The 27,035-nt window shown below is 40.4% G+C and overlaps 1 protein-coding gene across 7 annotated transcripts in view; it reads right to left on the bottom strand.

Annotated features, from left to right (window-relative positions):
• The window catches only part of znf536 (zinc finger protein 536), a 252,111-nt gene that overhangs the window by 113,254 nt on the left and 111,822 nt on the right, over positions 1–27,035 (bottom strand). For all 7 annotated transcript variants that reach the window (XM_017703620.2, XM_037534421.1, XM_017703619.2 and 4 more), the window contains one exon: positions 14,913–17,161. In XM_017703620.2, coding sequence (XP_017559109.1) covers positions 14,913–17,160 — 2,248 coding nt within the window. In that variant the 5' untranslated portion in view covers position 17,161. The remainder of the gene's footprint in view (positions 1–14,912; positions 17,162–27,035) is intronic.

Below are 27,035 nucleotides of genomic sequence, written 5' to 3'. Positions count from 1 at the left end.
TACAAACAACATCAATGTACCGTCCAAGGTACAACACTGCTCATAAGCTCAATTTTCAATTACTTTTTTCTTTTTTTAATAACATAAAAAAGCTTCCAGTCAAGATAGCGTGTATATAGTTAATGCAACTCAAAAATTATGTATAATTACAATGGAATATGGTATAATTATGATTCGCTACCAGGTCTTGAACAGTTATTTTTAGTTATTTTTTAACTTAATTTTTTTTCCTTATTTCGTTTTGAATTTGTCCTTATGCAAGTGGATTACTTTTCTAATCTCGTCAGAAACATCCCTTAACAATGAATAATCAGTCATTTTGATTTAAACAACAGAAGAATATCCTCTAACTTCTGCACTTTTGCAGAGTACTGTATGTTTTTTTCATTGTGGCAATATACTAAATTCATTTTCCACACAGTCAGACAAACTTGGTGAAATGAGAGGAAGTCAAAACCACACATTTAAATAGCCTCTGTATCTCTTTGTGGTTAGATCTACCTCGCTATCTAACACAATGCATATCAGGTAGGAAATATCCAAATGATATCAGATCTTTTCTCTTAATGACTCAATTTTAGCACCAGTCACCTTTGATTTGATCAACAAAAAGACTGAAAAAAAAAATCAGGTGAGCGACACCTCTCTCAGCAAATCACCCTGAGGTGCTGGAACACGACAGAGCCTGGATCAGCCTCTATGCTGACAGAGAGGCGGCGATGCTGTGCGTTAGCGTGTGTGTGTGAGTAAGGATCAGTGTGTATGTGTATGGCCTGATATATGGATGATAACACTAATTAGCTCATTTTGTTTGGGGCACAACACTCATTAAAAACCCAGTGGGGCCATTAACGCTACCGTCCCCTCCAAAATGCTGCAACCGCCATATTAATCTCCCCAGCTCACGCTTCTAATGGTGACTGCTTCAGGTTGGGTTGAGGGAGGGAAAAAAAAAAAAAAAGATTTCTGGGTTCAGAATTCTGTGTTTCCTACTCTCATTCTTACTATGAAGCCACCCCCCGCCTTTCTCCTTAATTCAGAGGGAGGCATGCACACATTTCTTTCCCATTCACCAATTACCCAGTACACCTCCTGCTCAGGGCCATGCTCCATGATGGTGTACGCATAAGAATGGAGGATTCACACACGCTGGGTTCGACAGTGTTTTCAGCCTTGTGTGGTAATGTACCCGTAATACCACTGCTTCACCGAGGCTTGTGATGCCATAAGGCAGCACTTACAGTCAGGCAGCAGAGGCTGATAGCACAGGCCTGGTAGGATTAGCTCAGGAAAAGTAGCATCCTGCTAATAGACGAAACATGGAAGCCTTACTCTCAAGGGCCAGGCACGCAGAATCTTCAGTGTGTCTGCTTTTCCTCGCCATGTTTTAAGCATTGCAACCTGTTCTGGGATTTGCATTCAGCTGCAGTTTCGGGAAGGAACGCGCACCTAGCAAGCTATCAGCAGCAAAGGCACAGTACGTGGCAAGTATCCATGCTGGAAACCACAGAGCCGTTCCCTACCCCAACAGAAACGCACTCGTCCATTTTAAACAGCTTGAGAACGTGGCAGAAAAAAAAAAGAGCGCTCTGTGCCGGCTGGGCACCCACTCCTCCACGTCCCAGCATTGGATGGAGGAGGGTGAAAAGGCTAATATTCTCCATCTTAGAGCTGGATATTAACAGTGTTGATGAGATATATGAGTTTGCCATTTGCCCATGGAGCGGCGAGGCTCCGGCAGAACTGGGTACCATATGGCTGGTGAGAGATTTCCTCCCTCTCTTCCTCCTCTCTGAGCCTGACAGCTGGATGCCTGCTAACAGGGGACGAGGAGCTTGGCAGCTGCGAGCTGAGAGCAAAGCTTTGATGCAAACGCAAACTTTCTACAGGTAGGTGAGGGGAGGATGAGACGTATAGCCAGCGAACGGGGAAAGGTGCGAGATGGAAGGGGAGCAGGGAGAGAATGGGGAGGAGAGAAAATGCTTCTGGGAGCACATTAAAATGTACAGCTGGCGAGTACAAAAGTGAGAGCGCTTTTTTCTTCTGCATTTTTTTTTCTTTGAGTCAAAAGAACCTTTCATCATCTAAAAAAAAACAGCTTCCTTTTGGATACAATGATGCAGGTATGATGATGTTTTGTAGAAAATGAATAAAACACTCCATCTCACTTTTTGTTGTTTTAATCAATGTAGAAATGGAAAAAAGGCACCTGGTATAACATGATATTTCACACAATCACTGAGCTGCCAAAGGAAATTGGAAAACTTAGTTTAACCCTTGGAAGTCTCAGAAGTTAGTACTTTAATTTTGCTATACGCTTCAAATTATGAGATTACATATTTAATTACACAGTGACTTATTCAATGATTTACATTCTGTATTGACTTCTGACCTGTTAGAAATAAAGGTTTTGTGCATTTATCATTAACCAAGGTACAAACAAGGTAAATGTACCCTCAAATGTGCAACAGTGTTTTTATGGTCCAACTGTCTACCTTAAATAAGTTTTTCCCAGTGGAAAAGTACATATATGTATGTTTTCATAATGTTTTAAAACACAACAATAAAATAAAAAGCCTGGAGATGAGATGGCATGTGTGGAGTCAATGTAATTCAAATATAATTTCAATGGTTTATGGTACAATTATGTTCCCTGACTAAAGGTATTGAGATGTATCCTTGAGAGTACCACCACAGTGACAAGAGGGGAACTGCCCTAATGACAGTTTATTACCTTTTTTTCTGAGAGTGTATTCACTTGTTTTGAAGTCAAGGAATGCCAAATGTGGCAAAATGTAAAGAAGCTATTTCTATCAGCAAAACTTTTCAAATTCAAATCATAACAAAATAACGCCACGTACGAACCCAAATGTGATACGTTAGTATCTGCATTTCCAACACAATCTCTCAGTTTTGTTTTAGTGAGCTATGAGAGAAAAATAATTAACATCAAATCATGCTACACTTTTTTTGCCACCAGCAATAACTGTGACTTCTAAGGGTTAAAGGTAGAAATGCTTTCTGCCTGTTGGGTTCAAGTGTCCCTGCGTGTGGTGGGAGTAAATAACTCAGCCCGGTTGATGAGCTCCATGTCTTTCCTATTGGGGCAGCTTATCAGCCCTCCCCTGTGAGCAAGGAGGCGACGCCCGGAGACGCTGCAGTGTCCTCCACTCCAGATCAAATAATTCACCTCTTATTAATCACGAATCGGCCACTCAAAACACAGGAGGTAGTAATGTTCCCATGGCCACTTGCTATCACTGTCAGCGGCGATAAACAACGGATGCTGTAAGCCTCAGTTGCTGAAAAGGGCAAGGGATCCTTATTGGGGCATTACACCGCCCAAAATGCCTGCTGCAGAAATGATAAATGCCAAAAGTACTTGTAACAAGTGAGGCAACTTCCTAACTGACTGGTAAAGATCAGGAGGAAGGATAACGGAGATGGAAGACAGAGAGCTAAAGGTTATGTAACATGGAGCATTGATAATTTGTCTCCAACCCTACTCGGCTCTGCTCCTAGCACACCGAAGGGCCTATGGTGGCTTTTCTGTCACCTGCTCCCTCTTTCTTCCACTTTAAGATGCAGGATATTCCGTGAGCCTCTTGGATACACATTCAAACAGCATGTGCTCCTTACTTAATACACAGCTTCCCACTCAAAGCAGAAGGGATGGCCATGCCTTAAGGGCTTGAGGCAGTCATTGAGGGAACAGAATGAGGCATAATAGGATAGGCACACATTCTAGCCCATCTTAACACTCATAACAGCCATAGCAGGTTTGAGGAGATGAGCAGGGGAGAGAGGGGATGCTTTAGCAGATCAGCTGTTATCCCTCAAGACATGAACAAAGAAGGAATGAGGAAGTCAATGGCATACAAAATAGTAAGTGTACCAACAGATTTGTATTGTTAATCATTTACTAAAAATTCTGAAGCTACTCAAGTCTGTTTATCATTTGGAATGAGAAAACCTTGTTATTTAGAAATGACAACTTTAGACAAGTAGAGAAAAAAAATTCTTACTTTAACATTTAAATAATGTTCATCCTCTCTGTGGTAAGAAAACCTCATATCTCCCATAAGCTAAACTTATATACTCTTAGAATAAAAAAAGTACTAAACTGTCACTGGAGTGGTAGCATCAAGGGTTCATTTCAGTACCTTCAGTCAGACAACATAACTGTACCATAATCCATTGAAATGTAGTGTTGACACACACACCCTGTCTTGTCTCTAGGCTTTTTATTGTATTGTTTTTTATAAAACATTAGTTTAAGAAAACTAAATTAATTTAAGAAAAGGTACAAAATGTTCTTTTCCACTAGGATAAACTTACTTAAGGTACACAACTGGACCTTAAAACCACTATTGTACCTTTGAGGGAACATTTACATTGCTTGTACTTTTATGAACGAAAATGTACCTACACAGAACCTTTATTTCTAATAGTGTAGGAGAAGGAAAGGTGTTCTTAACATGGCCAACGGAAGATATTTCAAGTCATTTTAGATCATCTGTATTCCGTGTGAAAGATTAACCCAATGTAAATGGAAGCTGGAAGTTTCAAAAAGCAAACAAATAAAAAGCAGCAAAAATGACAGCAAAGCCTTTTTTTTACTCTAGGCTCAACTTTCCCTCTCTTGTTAGAAATGCCCATGAGCTGCCTTGCCTCAGCATGGACCATGTTTTGTGAAAATTTGTAAAACTGAATATATTTTCACCCGTGCTGCTCTTCCACCATGTGTTCATCTATCTCTTTGTGTCTGTGGTGGAGGAGGCAGGATGAGTTTTTGCTGAAGCTGCCCTGTCTTACCCCCGCCTGCCAGAGGAGGGATCTACAGGGGGAAAGGCTTGCCCAATCGGAGCACTATCCCTATTTCCCCCGGTCATGTTCCCATCCAAAAGTTTTTGCCTCCATAATCTTAGCGTTCGGCTCCAAGAACCATATGAATGATTTTTTAATTCTCTCCCAGCACTCTGTCTCACAGTGCTTGTCTCCTTCTGTCTCCCCATCCTCTTCTCCTCCCTCTTTTTCTCTCCCTCTCCCTTTCTACCATCCGTCTCACTCCCATTTCAATACACCGCCTAGCCTCCCTCTTTGTCAATCTCACTTTTTACCCTTTATTAGTACGATGTGACCCTCATTCACTCGTTCCATTCTTGCCCTCCCCGACCATCCCTCTCACTCCATCATACACACTGTTTTGCTCTCTCGTTCTTTCCCTCTTTCTCTCTCTCTCTGCTGCCAGTCCTCCCTCCCTCTCTCCCTCCCTCTCTCTCTCCAGGCCCCCTGTTGCTGCCTGCTACCCTGAGCCGTGGTGTCGAGTTTGGCTAGAGTCGAGAGGAGCAGCTGGGCCAGGCTAACGGGGAATGATAATGACCTCAGAAATCTGCTCTTCGCTCCACAACAATAGGGTGCTCAGTCTAGTGGAAAATTGTGTTCATCAGCTAGCTCTGCTCTCTTACTAATTGACATTGCCAAATATTTTAAGAACAATTGGAATGCACAGGCGAAAAAAAAAAGGAGAAAAAAAATGAAGATCTTAATCCGTGGACTTTTTTTTTTGCTGACCATTTTTTTCGCCCTCTGTCCCTCTTCTTTTGCCTTTGATTAGAAGATAACTATCGGTAAAATGGGGGGGGGCAAACTTTTCATGTCATTATCTGCCTGATGTCAGTGTCATGATGTTGACACAAAAGCCTTTTTTATGTGGCCTGTCAATGGGGTTAGAAGAGGGAGAGAGAGAGAGAGAGAGAGAGAGAGAAGGAGGAAAAAAGGAGGGGAGAGATACTCATCACTGCATGATGAATGCCCGCCAACCACCTCCCCCCACCTCCCCCACCCGCCCTGTCCAACACAGCATGGCTATGGGAGAAAACGGGATGAAACTGTGACGAGTGCGTCTTTCTCTTTCTTTAAAATCTTTACAACATCCTTATTGTTCAGCAGTTATGCAAGTACATAAAAAGAGCACAAAGTAAGAACAAGCGCAAAAGGGAGAGAGAGAGAGGTGCAGAAACAGAAAGAGGGTGAAAGAGAGAGAGAGAGAGAGAGAAAGAGAGAGAGAGAAAGAAAGATAGAGAGAGGAGGGGTGGGGGCAAGGAGGATTCTTCTGTCATGGTATCATATGCCTGGTCCTCCATTTTTAATGAGACAAAGGTCAATGTATTCACTTGCTCTTTCACACGAAAGGCACCCCAATCATGCCCAAGTTAACTTGTTCAAACAAAGCCCCCTCCCACCCAGCTCCACCATTTGTATGCCTTAGTATGAGAGAGGGTGAGCGAGAGAGAGAAACTAAGGGAGAGAGCAAGAGAAAGGGAGAGACACTCATTCCAGAGGAATTCAGCACTGACAGAGTCAGACAGCTGTCACCCTCCGCATTCCCATTGCACACAAAAAAACAGTGCACCAACCAGCCTTTCAGCAAATAAAGTTTCATTTGAACTTTTCTGAAAAGAAACTTGTGTCAACAACCAGACTTCGCTTTGACCGTGTTTACCGGTTAAGCCAACCCAAAGACAATGACAGGGCTTAGTGTTGATGGACTCACTTTAAACATCTATAAAACCGAGCACAGTTTCATTAAACATGCAGTAAATATGGCACAAGATCTCCATTTCTCAATTAAAGCGGTGACATCTTCCAAGGCAGCTGAAGAGATGTCATATTGATGCATTTAAAATATTAATATTCAAACAGTCTACCTACCCCAGCACAGCAGCCTTCTGTTACGGAAAGATAAATATTATGTTTTAATTATAAAAACATAAAACAGAAATGGAGAGAGCGATGATGAAAAAAAGAGCTTGGGCCTTGCCAAGGAGGCTTGTACAGGAGAAAGGTAAGCAATGTTTTGGCAAAGACATGGAATTAAAATCTGGTTGGTATACTGCATGCAGTTTACTTTCTCTTTCCCCTGCTCTCTCTCTCGCTCTCTCTCTCTCTCTCTCTCTCTCTCTCTCCTCTCTCTCTCTTACACACACATACACACACACATACACACACACACACACACTCTCTCTCTCTCTCTCTCTCTTGCTCTCTCTAGTACATTGCTCTGTGTTGTCTCCATAACCAAGCGGGGAATCCTAACAGGATCATTAAGACATAAAACAGACTGATAAATGTTTCATAAGGACTGCCCGGTGACAGCCTCAAAGGAGAACGGGCAGCACAGAGAGACGACACTCGCAGCCGCTCTTTCATATACACTTTGGAATACAATTGGAATTTTAAATATATTGAAAAAAGCAATGCTAATTCCCACTACGGGTAATATTTACAAATTGAGTCTAAGAGAGAGAGAGGAAGGGAGGATAAGAGAGAGGAATATAGGGGGAAAAGTGGGCATGCGAGAGCGAGAAACCAAATGAGCTACTGAGGGGAAAATAAATTGGCCTTTTATATTGTTCAAGCGTGCACAAAAATACTAAGTCTACATTTATCCAAGACGTGTCAATCAGGCAAGCATACAGACAATTAACGCGTTGAATAGAACTTTTATCATTTAAAGACACCAGAGCCCTGACCTACTGTACTGAAATACAGCAGTCTAATGAATTCGCCTCACATGCTAGGACATCTTTTCACTTTTTTTGATGACACCAGCCTCCCTCTCCAAAAAAAAAAAAAAAAAAAAGCTGCAGAGAGAAAGAAGCAAAAAGACGGGTTAGAGACACATGCATTCACATTCAGCATTAAATGATGAGGTGGCTTAGGGAGAAATAAATTAAAGAATGAGAGGAAAGGACAGAGATATTCAGAGAAGGAGGATGCAAGTTGTTTGAGTTTATTTCAGAAAGATAAAAGGGAGAAAAAAAAAAGAACCTTTTAAATGTTCTGGGTGAGAGACAGAGACAGATAAATGGAATATTTAACGATAGATTTATTGCACCAGACAAGTAAATATATGTTATGATTGTTCTTTATCTAAAGCTGATATGTGGTTCCAGAACTTTTATCGAATTTCATCAATTCTCATTCCATCTGCCTTTTGATGCTCTTTAAGGTGCTCAGCTGGGGTGTAAATATACTAGAAATAAACAGACAGGATGATAACACTGTATACTGTGCTGTCTGTATACTTTTAAAGGCTGTGAGTGAGAATATTTTACTGCTCATGGCCAATCATTTTGAATGAAATGAAGCCAGAGCGTTTCGTTTTATTTTGACTTTAATTACACAGCAATTACATTGTAACAGTAAGTTTGCATGTGTAATTACCCCCATTGTAATTGCGTAATTAGATGAATATCCATGCTTTATAACCTAAGGCATCCGTTGGCAAATCCAATTTCAATTTGTATGGAGCGAGTGTTTCACCGACACGTTGGAGAGATGTGAAGACCTAGGGATATGTGTCTAATCCTCGCCATGTTAAAATGCCACTCCTGTTAAAAATATTTAGACATGGGGGATTCTCAAATGGAGGAGAGAAAAAAAGATGGGGCAGGTTTTATAGCCTTGAGCAAGAGGGATCAGAAAGGGACAAAAAAGAGGACTAAAGATAGAGAGTGCTTCTCAATATTAGTACATTCATTCTTATTTCAAAATGATACATCAAAATCTTGACATTTCTTCTTTTTTTTACACAATTTGGAAATGCCAGTTAGCCTTTACACTTCATGATCATTCAAAATGCTCCAATATTATTGGAATAAAACATAACTGCACATCTTTTATTTCTCCTACAGAATTACCATTTTGAAAAATATGAGGTTTTGTTGCCATAGCAATATTTTGCTGATTCAAAAGATCAAAATTGTACAAATGTCTTATACTTCATTTTTCCACCCCAAGATGTCCAATTGTGTTTTCTGAATTTTATAAACCAAAAAACATGATATGTACTATGTGCTATGTACCAGTCCTTTATGCTATATTCACAAGTTTCCATCGTTCCGTGCCTCACAGCAGTTTGTGACCAAAGGTGGCATACAGAATTTAAAACAATTCCTTGGTGGTCAGTGGACTGTTGCTACTGGCAATAGCAGCATTTTCTGTCTTGGTACCGTTAAAAACAACAGATTACCCAGTTTGGGTAGCCATCTACCACGAACATGTAAACACAGCATTAGCATTAACAGACTGTTTTTGTTACTGTGCCTTTGTAAACACTTTATTTTTAGAGATTTTTCATTTATCAGACAAGAAATTCACTTAAAATATTATGGCAAGATAAAAAAGTGCATAGAAGAACAAGGAATATCGAACAGACACAACAAACAAAACCAACAACAATTAAAAAAAAACATGTATCATAGTGTATTTAGGGTCAGATCATATCAACAGTAGACATATGAGTGCATAGTTCTAGGCCAGGTAAACTATTCACGTAGATTTTTAATGGGCCCCAGGTTTTGCAAAACCTCTTAATGGAGCCGTTAAGGGTGCATCCGATTTTCTCCAGCTTGATATTTTGCATCACATCTTTGATCTATTGGTTGTACGATGGAGGAGTTACATCCTTCCTTTTAAATAAAATTGAGCGTCTAACTAATAGAGAGGAAAAAACAATGACCTTTGGTAAGTGAGCATGGAGACTGGAATCATCTAAAGCTGAGAATAAAAAAAAAATAAAAACAGCAATTGTTGGAGAAGGCATAACATTATATGTCTTAGAAATGGTGTCAAAATAAGATGTCCAGAAAGGGGCAAATTTTCAGCAAGACCACAACATATGGTAGATGGTCACTGGGGTCTGTTTACACCTGTTACACCTGTTTAGCTTTAGTGAAATGTAGCCGATGTAGCACTTTGAACTGTATTAAGGCAAGTCTTCAGCAAAAGGAGGAGGTATTAAGCCTAGAAAGAGCCATTTCACATTCCTCATCTGACAGCAGGCCCCCTAGATCATTTTCCCATTGTTCTCATATGAGATATTGAAGGATTACATCTATTCATAACCTGAGTATAAATCATTGACATTCTACCCTTGTTTAGCACATTGACCCTTAACAAAGAATCCAGACAAGACAATGGGGGGTTGGAACATTGGCATACTTTTTATGTGTAAAGTCCCTGATTCGTAAATGATGGAAAAAATGAAAACTAGTAAGTGCAAATTATCTTGATAGCTGTTCAAAGCTGGCAACAGTGCTGTCAATAACAATGTTTCAGATGCTACATATACCCATGTCCTGCCATGTTTGAAAGCCTCTAATTAATATAGTAGAATAAATTAACTCTTTTGTGATTAGCTACCCTGTTTTTTGCCTAATTTAAAAAAGCAGTCTGGGCTGAAACTGTGTACTTCAATATGTGGATAAGTGAGGTGAGCCTGCTAAAGCTTCAGTTGTGACATCACAAAAACAATGAAATCAAAATGAGCCAGCTAAGCTTCCATGTATGGACTGGGTATGTTGAAATGGAATGTTTTTAAGCAATGTTTACGACTACAACTTGTACTAGTATTGCAACTTTACATACTTTTTCATAAAATTAGGAAACATTCCTCCATGATATGCAGAAAAATTAGGAAAATTCCTCCATGATTTGAAGAAAAATGATGAAAATTCCTCCAGTTTTCCATGATAGGGTCCCTAACTACTGTATAAGTTAAACTACTTCAGAGTGTTAAGTCTGAACTGAGAAACCTCAGGATGAAGTCTTCAGAAATGTGTTGAGAGACCAGGTGCATGTAAGCTTGTCACCAGAGACTAAGCTCTGCCTCACCCTAACCCACGTCAATCAGCCCCCGCCATAGCCTTCTGATAACAACGCTGACCTCTCCCTTTATCCATCAACCACTTTGCTTTCTCAAATGGACCAAATGCGTTTGCAGTGCCGCCCTTTTTATGGCCCCCTCAAGCCCTGCTTTACATAGTATTACATCAGGTTTCAATGGTGTCTGTTCTGCCATTCAGAATAAGCCTCTGTTTAAGGCAATCTCTGTCTGTCTCTCTCTCTCTCTCTCTCTCTTTCTCTCTGTGCTGTCGCTCAAAGGCAAGGCCTACCATAATGAATGCAGAAACACTATCAAAAGTGGAGCCCCCCCTTGTTTATAGAGCCCAATTCAGAGCAAAGAATCTGAAATAACAATAGATCTCTTCCCCAGTCAAACCAATCTTGTAATAGTAATAAGAAATAAAAGAGGGGATGGGAGAAAAATGTAATAAAGGAAAAGATAGAGCAGACGTAAAAAAGGCTAGAGATTCCATTGAATGAGAAGCATATTTAAGGTTGATTATTGAGAGGGAGAGGAGAAAGGTCTTTAAAGGACGTTTCTGAGGCAACTCTGTCTCCTCTCTCTCTCTCTCTCTCTCTCTCTCTCTCTCTCTCTAGTTCTCTCTCTTTTCCTCTCTCTCTCTAAACAAGTGCGGTGTTAAAGACAAAAGCGATTGTGTCGACCTTCTTTCACAGTTGAGATGTTATTGTTGATTACTGTAATTCAAGTTTAACTCAAAATTGCAGCGGGTAGGTGGTTTAGAGGTTGGCAGAGCTTGTTGAAGGGAGGCTGCAGATGAGGCCGCTGTGTGTTAAAGGGAATTAAAGAAAAAAGAAAAAAAATAAAACAAATAAAAATCTACAGATGAGAGAGGAAGTCTGTTCTCGAAGGGAGAGAAGAACGTGCGAGATATTAAAAGTAAAAGAGAGGTATAGCATGCCACATCCTGTTGCATAATACCCAAACACACATAAGCTTGCAGACACACACACACACACACACACACACACACAGATTAAAAAGTTACAGTATGATTACTTTTCCTTATAATAATTTGTTCACACTTCTGGAAATTAATTAGAAGTAAAAGAAGACATTACAGAGCGAATGCATCTTGCTTTTTACTTGCAGTTAATAAAGTGCACACCACATTATAAAAACATGGCCAGTGCGTCTAATGCTGCTACACTTCCTCCCTCCTGTATTTCACCTGTAGCTTTGTTGTGGCATAGAATAAGTGTATGATTTCCGTTCACAACTTGAACCTGTAACTACGAAGTGTGTCATTCTTGCACCGTGAATATGCACGTCGGTTTACACAGTATCACAGAACGTATTGACCTTCTTGCTCCCTCACAAAGTACACCCACTCACAGGGCAGAGGGCCCAGAAGGTCAATTTTAAGACATGTCCGTGGTAGGCGGGGGGTGGGGGGGAGGGGTGTTAGGGGGCTTGGTTTGGCCACATGCCCACAGCACAGCGGTCCCTCACTGCCCTCTCCACCTAAGCTGGGCAGCAACATGGGGATTTCAGCTGGTGATCACACTCTACTTTTAACACCAGCTCTCCAGAAGGAAGAAAGAAAAACAAAGGAGAAATCATTTTTTTATACTATAAACCATTAATGAAACAGAGGGGTTATAAGAGGGATATATAAATACATATAAATCATGAAATACATATTAAAGGGGAATCCTGTTGATCTTTCAAAATGTCTGCATAATTAAGTGCCTGTGACTCAAACGATGTCATTCTGTGTGGTTTAATATGAAATGCTCCGTTTTAGAGAAATCTACTGAGGCAGAATTGTTTACAGTGGTGGTGATAGGAACCAGATGTCTGAAGAGTTGCCTTTAAAGGCTCCTTCACAGAAAGCTATTACCTGACATTATAAATACACTGCATGATCTGTGAGACACTGTTTAAGATAAAGTTTTGGCCTAAAACTTATTTTTGTATTAATTTATTATGGAGAGGTTGCTGTAGCACATTTTTGTCTTAACACAGTTTTACCATTATTAACATTACACATAAAAAAAGAAAAGACATGTAGTTGATTTTGGATCATAAATAAAATGGTTATTGGAACCCCTAGTTTCTATCACCATCATTGTAGTCAGTTTCTCTGCAGTGAACCATTTGTCATCAAACCACTATGAATTACTTTGTTTACATCTCAAAAATTAAAATTATGCAGATTTTTTAAAATGGGTAGAATCACATTTTAATTCTCAGGACATTCTCAAGTGCTGTACATCTTCTTATCCTACTGGTGTTTACACTTTGACAATTTATAGCTAACAATTTCACAAGAGTTTATAAAATGCCATGAGCTAAATCTCGCAGATTCAAAGTACTTGTAAAAGAGATGCAAAAGAAATAAAACTTCCTGCATTAAAATTCAGAAGATAATTACTTCCGTGACATACCCCCTCTCTGTTGAGATGTGTTTAGGTTTAACAGTCTCTATAAAGAAAATAGGTTTTATCTTCCTCTCATTTTCATTAATTCCTAATTGGGGTGGGGGGTTGTCTGTTATTATTCCTTAGATTAAAATAAACATAGCCCACTGCATGTTCAAACCGATCTCACTACACGAGGGTGATAAGGACCGGGAATAAATAAACAATTTCTTCTGTACTGTAGAAATTAAGTTGCTTAGAGCCTTAAGCTAAGCCACAGCTTTCTCTCTCTCTCTCTCTCTCTCTCTCTCTCTCTTTCTCTCTCACTCTCTCAACAACTTAAAAGCATATTTTACCCGGCAAATGAAGTTCACATTTTTTTGACCTGCTTTATATGTATATCTTTAATTAGTGTCTTGTTTAGCTTAAACCAACTGATTATCACATAGTCGTGACCTAATTAACGGATGGGCTGCTTAGCTGTGGTGTTCCACCCTGAGGAATGAGAAAGTTACCTTTAAAACTTCTGTAATCATTAGCTGCAGCTTCTCTTAATCCCACTAAACACACACTTTATCTCTAAAAGCTCCGTGTCCCTCAGCTGTGGTAGGTTCACTGTCTCCCTCTCTTACACGAAGATGTTTTAATCACTTGTAACGGGTGCTGTCCATGAAGCCCCTTCATGAGCTGTTCCACAGGGAAAGCAGTGCCATCTATGTGCTGCTGCCAAAGCACTGCAAAGTTAAAGAGGACTTCATGGATGGGTTTGTTCCGACACTAATTTGTGTGTTTAGCAAAGCATCTAGTCTACAGTAAAAGCACAGTAAATAATAGAGAGCTCTTTGAGGGTGTCTGATGGGCATTTGAACAGAGGCGTTAAGTATCCAAGTTATGCGTGGAATGTGGAGCTAGGATTTGTAGTGGCTTTTATTCTTTGAACAAGCACATTTGACCAGGCACAGTTGATCACCTCACCCTAACACACACATATGTACACATCAGTGGTCTTGTTGTGCAAAAATATGAACTTCACTTCCTTGCAACTGGTTTCAAAGAAGAAAAACATACCACACAGAAAGGAAACCTAAAAGCAGCATCTTATGATATTACTTGTGTTTTTACAATAGAGCTTTTTAAGAAAACAGATATGCTCATAACACATTGTGTTTAAACTTTACAACTTTACAACTGCTTGAGATATTAGTACACTTTAAGTTCCATATTAAACTAGATATGCAGAGCTTTCTGTCAGTATAATAATATGAGGTATTATGTTCTTTTTCCCTCTGAAATTCCAGGCTTGACCTAAACAACATCAACAGTCAGCTTTAGTGCCCATCTCTTAAATTGCAGTGTGCCAAAGTTCAGCAGCCATTTTTTTTTGTCAGTTTTTGTTGTTTTGTTGTCATTTGGTGGCCAGTCAGAGGTATAAATATATTATCCAGCATATGTTTAGAGCAGTTAGAGCATTTATTTATTTATTTTTGAAGATGAGAGCTGAAATAGGTGGCAAATGGAGATGCTTGAGAAATGTCAGGAGAACGGTGCAGCTCAATACAGGTAGATGGCAATACATATCACCAATAAGATCATAAAGTAAACTGTTTACTGAGAAAATGGCCATAGACCCATATATATATGCACACAGCTTCAAACTTCAAGTGACCTGTATTTATAAATTAATAAAATGGTTTACTGTGTGTGTTAAATATTCAAATTGTTTTGTATGTGTTTTTGTTTTTTTGGCAAAAATATGAAAAACTGAATTTCTGGTTGTGATTGTTTAATGGTATGTTATAACTATGTAAAATACTATGCTTTAGAAGGACAGGCCTTACCTGAAGAAGGAGAAGAGGGGTGAGGACTATCATCCTGGACACTGCCTGTCTGGGAGTGGCCTCCTCCAGCTCCACTCTCCTCCGTCACATTGGAAGAGCCTGGGGTGGTCGAACGACTGATGGACTGAGACTCAGGGTCGCTGGCAGAGCCACGCCTCTCATCAAGGCCATGCTGGAGGCCATCTTCTGGGCGGCGGTCCTTGTTGTGAACCCGAGAGTGGACCACCATCTGGTGGTAGGTTCTGAATACTCTGCCGCAGTCAGGGCACTCGCTGGGCTTCTCTTTCAGGCCAGCCAGGCTGTACTCAAGCCCTTGGCCAATGCCCAGACCACCATGGTGAGGCAGGAACTCACGGTGACCATCAAAGCCTCCAGCTTCTTCCTTCATGGGCATTATGCCTCCGCTGGTTCTTATGCTATGGAGGGCATCAGAGTGTTGCTTCTGCTTGGAGCCATCACTGGAATCAAGGGAAGAGTGCTCATGCTTATCTTTCCCAAAGGGCACCATCCCAGCAGCACTGGCCATCTCTTCCTCTTGCCCGGGGGCTCCATGGTGCTGATCTTTCGGCATGAAAGAGCGCTCCATAGCCATGCTGCGTGCCATAATTTGCCAGGCCTGGTAACTATTGAGTGGGTCCATTTCTGCCACTTTAGCTGCAGCCTGCAAGCGCTCCATGCAACTAGACTTCAGTGGGGGCACAAGGTTCAGGCAACCCAACAGCGATCGCTTCTCATTCTCCCCCAGGCCATGGCTCATGCTGGCCATTGGGCCCAAGAGCTTACCAAGCATTTCTTTCTCCTTCATAGCTATGCCAGCCTTGGCCAGCATCTGATGTTGCTGTTCAGCCAGACCCTGCTTGTCAGGAGTGAGGAATCCACCTTGCAGACATGAGATGTACCGTGAGTACAGGTTGGCATGGGCTTCTTGTGCTAAGCTGCTCATGCTGTTAACAGAGGGTCCATCCTGGTCAGCTCCACCTCCAACTGGAGGCTTGCTCTTAATGGCTAGCTTGTTGAGATGTACTTTCATATGATTTTTTAGGAACCATGGCTCCTTGAAGCGACGTCCACAGATCTGGCAGCAGTGCTCGAACGAGTCCTTGTGCTTGCGCATGTGACCCTTCAGGAACCAAGCCTGGCTGAAGACCTGGCCACAGACATCACAGCGGAACTCATTAGCAGGCCTCTCTCCACTGCCTGCTCCTGTACCCTGCCCTTGGGCCGACTCAGCAGTAATATGGGCCTTCTCCACATGGCTGATAAGGTCCTCTTCCTGGGAAGCAGCAAAGTCGCACAGAGTGCACTTGTAGGGCTTATGGAGAATGCGAATATGGCGATCCAACTCCTCACGTTTCTTGAACTTGCCTTTGCAGAAGGTGCACCGGAAACCTGTGGCTGGGTTCAGAGCCTGCTCATCCTGCTGGTTGGTGCTGGTTGGTTTAGGTGAGGCAGAGGGTTGTGTGAGTCCTTCAGGTGTGCCTCCTAGATTTGTAGGAGTGAGGAGGCCACATGCAGACCCAGGCTGCTGCTGGTTATGGCTCTGCAAGGCCAGGTGAGGTGGAAGTGATTGTGAAGGCTGCAACAAGCTGCTCCTCATTTGCTTATCACGCAAGATGGCACGCTCTTCGAGCTCATGTAGAAGCCTGTTTTCCTCACGAACACGACCACGACCTTTGCCCAGACTGCCTAACTTGTGGGTGCGGAGGTGGATCTTCAGGTTGCCTTTCTGGGCTGCCCGGTGGTCACAATAGGGGCATTTGAAGGGCTTTTCACCAGTGTGGGTGCGCATATGCAGAGAGAGGATACTGTTGAAGCGGAATCGCTTGCCACATAGTGGACACGGGTACTTGCGGTTCTTGCGAGCATCATCTTCTATGTCATTCATTTGGGACATGATTCCCAAGTTCTGTCCATTGAGGAACTGCTGCAGGTCAACACGTCCATTGAGACCACCCAGGGCTCCTGCATCCATGTTACGGTTGAGCTGATTGGCTAGCAGAGCCATTTGGCTGCTGATTGGCTGGCTTGCCAGGGTGGCATGCGTTTTCTCATCAAGTGGGGTGGCGGCCTTTTCCTCCGGGATTTGTTGGCGGCTCTGTAGGTCAGGGAAGGCGTGGCCAAGCTGAGCAGTCAACTGATGCAGCTTCTGACTGATTGGGTAGCGGCCATTAAGCACGGCACTGCTGATATGGGTGTCAGCGTCTGGGACTGCTGAGGACACGCCAAGGCACAAACTAGAGTCTTCCATCCTACAACAGTAAACAGGACAGAAAGAGATGGCATTAAGTCAGTACACGCCTTCTGATAGTTTAAAGGCACTATCATTGTTTGCAACCAAAAGGAAACGTTAAATAATAGGCACGAAACAGGGTATGTAAAATGATACAAGGAACATTAAGAACATAATATATATCAGTTAAGGGTGAAAACATCCGCACTGCTTTTGTTACTCATGAGTCAGTGCTGTTTTTTTTGGTTTTTTTTTTATAAACTATTCATTGTGTGAGCGTTTAGGTGTGAATATCCTTTCTATGGCACTTTCTCAAGTTTCATGGGGAGAAAAAAAGGCACTTCACTTAAAGAACATTTCAGCATCCTGGGTGTTTTGCGAAAGGTCATGTTTCCCAAGCAAACAGTGTCACAAAACTGGCTTTATTGAGGGTTTAGCACCAACACAAGCACATTTCCTTGATTACTAAAGGGAGAGTAAGTGTGAAAAGGCTTTATTCCTTTACTAATATGCAATCTTATTGTGAATATTATATCAGCTTATGTGACAAAGGTTATTGCATGTTAAGAGAGCTAATTCCTCTCACACTTGAAAAATTCTTTGGTGTTCCATGCAGTCTGTGTGGGGAGAAATGATTATTAACGATGACTGCGCTACAGTGACGAGTGTGAAGAAAAAAAAGTGAGTTTATCTCCCTCTGGTTTATGAAGTACTACATGTACTCTCACACTTGGGGGAAAAGCTGTAACTCTCAGAACTTTCTCTCAAACAGTAACACAATTTTGGAGGCAATAATTACCCAGTAAACACGGCAAGGCGCCGCATAATTAAGCTACTTGGGCCCATCCTATCAGAATTCCTCCAATTACACGCCTTAATGAAACAGAGCAGTGGCATTGTCATGAAGCCGTCGCAATACTACAATTATGATATTAACAATAGCACTTAAAACCAAGGGGTTACTCCAGTAAACACACACTCTTATCTCACTACTGCGACACTTGTCTTGGCGTAATTTTTCATTAAGAGGCACATTACGTTTGATGCGAATCACTTTGCTCTCGCCTTCTCTTTTTTTCTCCTCTCTCGCTCTCATATGGCTTCCGATGAGGAGAAAACAACAGTTGGCGTTATTGAAAGGGTTCCCAATGTATCAGAGGCTTCCCAGGCATTTAAAATGGCCACAGAGCAGCCCAGTGCACCGTCAGGATGAAATGAATACACAAGCAGAGTCTGTTGTTATCTGGCATGGTCGTGCTAATTTAGGATGCTGTGCACTGTCTTAAGGAGGGATAATGGTGTTGCCACATTCCCCTGTGACCGACAGGGTCAAGCTTCAGAAACAATAAAGTGAGTTTTGCTTTGGTCAACAAAATATCGTATAATGTCTCATTAAGCTGATTAGTATGCTGCCTAGTAACAGTGGCCATGCGCTATAACACATGATTATAATTATAAAAAATCCTTTCAGGGCTAGTCGCTAAGTATTAGCATGAGGTAGATTCGTTTTCAAAAGACAAACGCAGGAACAATTAGCCAGTGGATTTTGTCCGGCACGCAGGAAGTGAGGACTATTCCTCTCCACCTTTATTTAGAAACCAAATGCGCTCCCTTGATGCCCTTTTCCTTTCTCAAACACACACACACATGCCTAAGGGAAACAAGTGCGCTAGGGCAGGGAACCCATACCTTCTGGTCATTAATAAACCTTTTAAATGGAGCCGATTGACCCAGTTTACCCCACAGGAGAGCAGCTACCTAATGATTCAGCATCTGCAGGCTACGGGCTGCTGACGCACTCTATCCCAGTCTCAAGACGCTTCAGGGTGGCACCTTTTGTCTCATATAGTGGTGCACCATGTAATTACACTGCAGATTAAGTGTTGCATTTTGTTACATTGCAAACAAAGTGAAGGGCTTGTCCCTACCGTTCTCTCACCATTCTCTAACTAAACCTTGATTCCAAAAAGGTCTGGGCCATAAGATAGAAAGTAACAATTAGTATATCTTGTTTCACCTTTATTGCTCATTGAGGAACATTTGTCCTCATTCAACAACTGTTAAGAAGAAATTTCTTCTTAAAACCCACTCACATAGTTTTTACGAATCTGACATTCATTTTCTTATTTGGGATTTTCTCTTAGGTAAGTACAGAATCTTTGAACAAAAGTGCGAACAATTCAGCAGTTAAAATCATGTCATAGACCTTTTTCTTCTTTTATATATAAGCGTGATTGCCTCACTTGTTTAGGATATTTTTTGAACAATTCCTAGTCTTTTCTAGTACTAGTCTTGTTCATAGCCATGAATTACCCTGTACCAACTTTTTTGGAACATGTTGCAGGCATCAGTTTCAAAGCGAGCATACAAGAACAATAAAATTGTTATGGTAAAATCTTGTATATGTCCTTTTTGTGCTGTGTCCATTTAAATACAGGACAAAGTTGGAGTAAAATCACAGCTTAATGTTTTTTATTTACATTTCACATACTGTCTCAACTTATTTACAATTGAGGTCATCCGCATTTATACACAAACACAAACACACCATTACAAAGTCAGACACTCACCGCGAGTGTTGGGTGTGGAGCACATATTTGCTGACACGCTGACTTTAAGGGCTCTAATAAGGGCTGCCTGTTTGTTAGCTATTTGCTCGTCCTACGCTGTGTTGCTTGTGGACTCTTATCGCTCCAACATGAATAAAACACTGTGGTCACTTCCAGTTTCTGCTGGACACATTGTGTTGTGGGCTGCTACTGAATGCCATTTTGCTTTGTCCCCAGCTTCATCGCTGAAGAATTTAAAGAGAAAAGAAAAAGAACATGGTCTGGATGGAACAATGCTCTGTAGGTGTATTATGTATTTAATGACTGGTTATGTCCTCAACACTCACACTGCAATTCTTCATTGCTAAGCAATTCTGTATGAATTCTGCCATTCAGCAAAATGTAGCTCAAAGAAAAGCATAAATAAGATGCAGAAATTTAAGAACACTTAGCTGGTCAACTAAATTGAAATCACACTAAAATGGAGCAAACGTTCAACCACAGCCAATAGTGCTAGCTTGAAATTTAGCTTCAGACCTTTGCCTTATGACTTTGAACTTTCTTCATCAAGGGAGCTGTTAAAATTGCTTTTACGTGCCAACTCGGGTTCGTTGCGGTCCCTGCAGATATCAGACGAAGGCCCTTTTGAAAGTGGCTGGCATGCACGCCGCCTTCTGCAATAGAAATCTATGATTTAAGCAAGGCCTGATGAGCTGTTGCTCATTTGGAGAGATAGCAGCTTGCCCTTTTCTTCAATTTGATTTCCTGCTTTATCTTTACCATATAACAAAGGCAGATAGACAAAGGAACAATGTGAAATGAACTGACGAATCCAGTTTGTTTTTGAACATCCCCTCGCTGACGAGTGTATGCAAATGAAGGGCATTAATATGCTTTCCTTGCTCTCAAGTCATTCCATTTTTTTCTGATTAAAAAAGGACATTTCATATGGTTAAAGATGTGACACACTTGTGGAAGCATTCAAACTATCAACCTTGCACACACACACACACACACACACACACACACACACACACAGACACACACACACACACACACACACACACACGCACACTCACACACACACACACACACACACACACACACACACACACGCACATACACACACACACACACACACACACACGCACGCACATACACACACACACACACACACATGCACGTGCACCCCCCTACCCCCACTTAAACACATGCACACAAAAAAATGCAGCCTTTTAAAAGGCCATCAAAAAAATTATACTGGGAATACTCTGTGAGAGGCATCACTATGGTATAATTATCTGCAAAATGCATATTTTCCACAGTATAATCAGCAAAAGCCCTATGCCAAAGAGCCTTATCTCTAAAGAAACAAAGTAATTAAAATCTAAATATTTTTGCTCTTAAATTCTGCCATACTGTCATGGTTAACACATATCTGATAATGAACTCAAAACTGAATTTCTGCAGTACACAAAGCTTGCTCAGTGATGAAGTGTAAAAAAAAAATCCTTAAATTCACATCTTTAAATCTATCTTTTCTTTCACCTAATCACACTTAACTCATTCCGTCACAACCACAGTGGTAAAATTAAGACTTTAATTCCAAAATGCTGCATATTCATTTGTGACAGTTTTGAATATACAGACATCTCCAACAAATATCATCTCACACTGAATGCATTTTGTCTTAAGTACATCTAAATTTGCCAATAAAGGTTGTATTGATCATTACAAAGCACTGATATTTCCAAAGAACACCCCCAACAACAAATATATATATATATCATGAAAATTAATTAACGCGTAACCCTATTTCGAACAAAACCCTTCACATGTAAAGCATCAGCTCAGCAGTTTTGGTATCTATATAGCACATGTAGTGGTTTCGTCCATCATATGTTCTCAAACTATTGCTTAGATCCAGCACTGTTTCTTAAAAATGAGGCTAGAAATACAGCTTTTTGAATCAATGAGAAAATCATGGGTTGCTTATTTGTTTATTTAAACAAAAAAGCAAGAAGGCCGGTAGTCTTTTAAGCATATCAAACTCATCGGTATCTTTAGGTTGCCACGCAGGCTATTTTCTTGTTTACTGTACCAGTTCACCTATTTGGATGAGTGCCATTGAGTGGTAGCCTGCAGCATGTAGACCCGACAGCAGACACACGGAAGCCGTTCCTTGCTCTAGACCCCCTGGACCGCCTCTCTGTGAAGCCTGGGACACCTGCTTACCCTGCCTGCGAGACTATGACAAAGACGTCCTGACACTACTTGCCATACATAGTCTAAGAACAGCCGCGTGCTCTAATTAATGCTAGCTGTGTCACCGAGCCTCAAGAAAGCCACCGAGACTTCCTCTGTTGGTGCGTTCTCACACGGGAGCCATGTGGCATGCATCTCTACAGTCTGTGGTTAATACACAAGCCTTTCAAGCAACCCGGCAAAACAACCGGATTCATGTCTTTCTTATCTTTGCTTAACTTTCTATCTTGCACTGCAAATTGCTCTGCACCCTTCACCTTCATTAGAAAGTAAAACTGACACCTTGTATAGACGACTGTATATACAGTTAGGCCTGCATTCTGTTGCATGGATACTATTTCAGAGCCAGTAACTGCTAGCAGATGTGTATAATGTGCCTAGACTACTTATATAATAACATTGTCCTTTGAGGATTATGCATGGCAGATGTCATTTGTTTGCATTTAAGGCCTTCCAAGGGCAACATCAGATAGCTCTATGGCACTCGAAACAAAGGCCACATAAGACTTTCTCCTTTACAGATATGCTGACTGCTTAGCAAAGGTGTCGTGAATATATCTAATCTGATTGTGGTTTCAGATACAGTCTGCAGTATGCATTTACAAAAAGATGCAGGAATTTACATTGCATTGTCTAACAAATTTAACTTATTAAACAAAGTTCTATGGAAGAACAGTAACACTTTAGGCAGTGTTCATAAGGCTACATGACACCTACCTGAAGACAAATGACTCAGACATATAAAAATATTAATAAACGCTTATTACAATTGGTGCCATTTGCCAGCTTTGATTTCAAACTGACATGACATCTCAGGTGGCATTCATTTTTTTCTTCACACATTAAGTTGTGCCCTGACACTTTCTGTGCTAAGATGACACACACTTTGTAGCTTGATGTATGTCACAGTGACATAATGCTGATAATGTGACAGCTTGCCAAGTCAGACTACAAAGCATTTTTGGTGGTTGTGAGGTAAAATGAGTTTAAATATATAATGTATAAGATAACATATGCTTATTTCCAAGGTCAATTATTATAACAAGCTGTGTCATTTCACCCAACAAAGTGTCATGACACAACCCAGTGTCAGAAATAATCAATGTCACCTGACAGAAGTTGACAAAAGCCGCCTTTATGAACCTTTATAAGGAAGCCTTTATTAATGTTTATGTATATTTATGTCAGTTGTTTTGATGATATAGATGTCATGTATCCTTATGAACAATGCCCAACAGTACAGTATTACAGAATAAACTAGCTAGCATTTGCATACATGTCTGTGTCAACATGTTTTACTCTATGTAGATGAAGCAATCTAGAAATGTAACGTCATGATCAACTTCAGATGTGTTTCTGCATTCATGTCCCTGAACTGAACTCCTGGAAGATCTCACAGAGAAGAGCGTGTAAGTGCAACTCTATAAAAACAAGCACTGCTACAATCTAGCTGTGAAAAAGATCTGTAAAAAGTGAAAAGCATGGCCTACCTCTTAAAAGACATAAAATATATCTCCTTTCTAAAGGTCTGATATGAAAGGGCCCATACTCTCTATTTTTTATGCACTTTATTTTTTCCATAGGTCAATGTCTGATGTTTGTGTGAGTACCAAAAAACAGTTTTAATTCACTTTCATGTGACCTGTTCCTGACCCCTCTTAATATTTTACATTTAAACAGACTGGTTATCTTACTGTGACTTTAAGACTATACAAGTAAATGATTGATTGGCTACCCTCTATTGTGCTGCAATCGAAAAGCAGTCCTTAAGCAATCCTTATAACTTCAGCATGAGTGGGTGGAGCTTAACTGCTGTAGACTGAATAGGCATATGTGTAAATGTGTTCTCTCACAAAAATAATTAACTCAAAATGTTAGAAATATTAAAAATGAGCTGTTAAAATATACATGAATTGTTATATATGGACTGTACAGACTGGAAGGTGAATCATATGTTTTTAAAGCTTCAGGAAATGAAATGGCTCCTCCCACTACTCCATGTGCCCTTTTGTTTTGATCTTCCATGTGCATTTGTGTTGGTTTTCTAGTCCTGCCCCCTTGTTTCATGACTCCACCCCTGATTGTCTCCACCTGTGTTTGCACCTGTCCCTCGTTACCCTTATGTTTTTAAGCCCTGTTTTTGCCCTTTGTTTTCGCTGGTCTTTGTTTGATGTATGTTGGCAGAACTGTTGTTTGAATCTTTGTTTATTGTTTGGTTATTAGGATTTGTTTGTGTTACTCATCATGCCTAACTCTCACGTGATCCATGTTGGCTCTATGACCCTGGACTGTTTGGACTATGACCCTGGATTTGCCCTTAATAAATTTCGCTTATTTTGTCCACCTCCTCGCTCCACGTTACAGGAAAATTTGGTTTTATGTGGATATTGCCCTTTAAAAGAAATGAATATGTTCTATTGGGGAATGTATTGTCACTTTATTTTAGTCTCATTTTTGCATATATTTACATCATGTTTACATCATGTTTGTAACGTGCAAATAACTGACTACCTTAAACAAAATGTAAAGGAAAAAATGAACCGCTTTGTTATTGTAGGTTTCTAGAGATCAAAATATGTTGACTAATTACTTATGCAGTGCCTCATTAATTAATTACATAGAAGGTCATCGTTATTAATAAATCAATCATTATTTTCTCAGAGTGCAAAAGTCAGTCCTAGTTCCACCTGATCATTAATTGCTTTGATATTAAAGTAAAAAAATAGGCTGAAGTGTATGAAAATGGTTGCCATATGTTGCATATTTAATGTGTTGATATGGTCATGCATGCTATGTATTTATGCACAGAAATGCACAATAGCTAAATCACAAGCAGACCATGGCTCAAATCCCACTGTGTGCATATCAGTGACTCAGACTCAGATCTGGCCCGCGTTCTCTGTCTCTCTGTCTCTCTCTCTCTCTGTCTCTCTCTCTCTCTCTCTCTCTCAGTCCCTGTTTAGTCTATTGCAGGTGGTCTTCAGAATACTTCTAATTAATCCAATAAAACGTGCCTTGTTTTTCTTCCTCTCGATGCTCTTTGACTGAACTGGATTATTAGTGGCTGTAATGAGGCATTAAGGAAAGGTTCCCAGCAAAAGAACTAAACCGAGTCAAACGCGAGGCTGAAAGAACAAAGCCATTTTCGGCATGCCTCTTTCTACAAAATGGAGGTGGCTGTTCTTATTTGTGGTTAAAACAAGAAGACAGTGCATGACCTAATTATAGGAGCATGTTTGAAGACTTCGCTTCACATGCACTACGTTAACGGTCACAAATATATTTAGGTTGAGTAACCTTGCTCTTGATTAACCACCCCCCCTCTCCGTCAGTCATCTCTCTCTTTCGCTCTTTCTTTCTCTCTCACTGTGTCTTCTCTGTCTCATACAATATGTCATTGAAGAGGTCTTAAGAGAACTTTTCAACAGGTAGTTCAGCTTTCAGCTCATCTCTACAGATCAGTATGAGCTTGCAAAAAAGGAAGAAGAGAAAGAAAAGAGAGAGCGAGAGGGAGAAAAAATTGCTGCTCTTTTCATCCTGTGTGTCAGACAGGCTTGTTGGGATGCCAGTGGAGGGAAGATCAATGGGAGACCACAGAATTCCCACAGTTCATTGTCCTGCTCCGCTGCATCATCATCATCATCATCTTCAGGGCCAGCCGAAAGCTCAAAGCCTCCTTTTATGCTAGCTATTCACGGTGTTATCTTGAAGTACAGCAGATGTACTGTGTTTGTGTGTGTGTGTGCATGTGTGTGTGTTGTGTGTTATACAATGGTACTCACAGCAGTGTGTGGGGACTCCTGCCTGTAGATTTTACGCTGTATGTAGGGAGGAAGATTAATAACTCTGGGCGTTTGTTAAGCAGACAGCATGCTGGAGAGGAGTGTTAGCGGGGGTCTCGAAATGAAGACGTGTGGGGCACTTCGAAAAAAAAGGTGTTTATCACACATGCAAACATGTAATGAATACACATGTTTATTGTTTTCTCTGATTAACCGCAAAGATTTACTGAGCTTGATTAAGAGTTTAAGGGTTCTAGTTTATTGATTTTCTTTCTAGTGTTAATTTATTATTAATTCAAATGTAATAACGTTATTACTACATTATATTACATACTGGATTACACCATGGATTACATTTAATGAACATTCTGCCATATTTAAGCCTTCTCCTCTGACTGTTTTGATGCAAGGTTTGAAATATGTGTGTTTGGGTCAGTTGGGTTTAAAAATCTTTATGAATTTTTTTGAATGTGTTGGTCAGCAAATTATGAAAAGTTTATCCAGACCAACATTTGGGATGTTTGAAAACCTAATTTTAGACAAAGGATTAATTCCATTTGTGCATGTGTTCATGAATTCATGATGATATTTATTGTTTTATTGACTTTTTGGAAAAACTTTACTTAAGGGGTACTTACATAACACCTTTTATAACATCAGCTTCAAAACATGTTCTTGACAGTTTACTTCAACATTCATAAAGCATACATGACATTAATTTACATTAATAGGCTACTAAGTCATTTTACTGAGAGACATATTTCAAAATAAAAGTTCTAATTTATTATTGTGAAAATATGCTATTTTCAACAACTGGACAGACAAAATAAAATTGACCTTAGTTTACCCCTTTGGTCATTAAGTGCTTTGACATAAGCACATGATCATACTAAGATTCAGTCAAAGATTTCGTTTTCTTAAGCATATTTGTGAGTAATTTACTGTCCATGTAGTAAAGTGACAAGCAAAGTAACAAATGCGTAAGAAAAAACGAAATTGAAAAGAAATTGAGTGATAAAGTGAGGTCATTTTTATTTTGGCTGTCCAGAAATTTGCAGTTGAAAATAATAAAATTTTTATCAATTTAAACATTCATTAACATGTTATGAAGTGTTTATGTAAGATGGTATGAATGTGTTACGTAGACACCCTTCAAGTAAAGTGACTTTTCTTGCCTTTTATTGTCAAAATGCAGCAATCTAACTGGCGCTACCCCTTTAGCTTTTATTGGTCACTCTGAATTATGACAAGTCCAATCAGATCAGTTTTGGACAGACATTTCTTCAGATTGGGTCAT

The sequence above is a fragment of the Pygocentrus nattereri genome, chromosome 25 (genome assembly GCF_015220715.1).
Source record: "Pygocentrus nattereri isolate fPygNat1 chromosome 25, fPygNat1.pri, whole genome shotgun sequence".
In the NCBI taxonomy this organism is placed as follows: domain Eukaryota; kingdom Metazoa; phylum Chordata; class Actinopteri; order Characiformes; family Serrasalmidae; genus Pygocentrus; species Pygocentrus nattereri.
The sequence above is the reverse complement of the archived record's forward strand: the minus strand, read 5'-3'. Positions and strand labels throughout refer to the sequence as shown.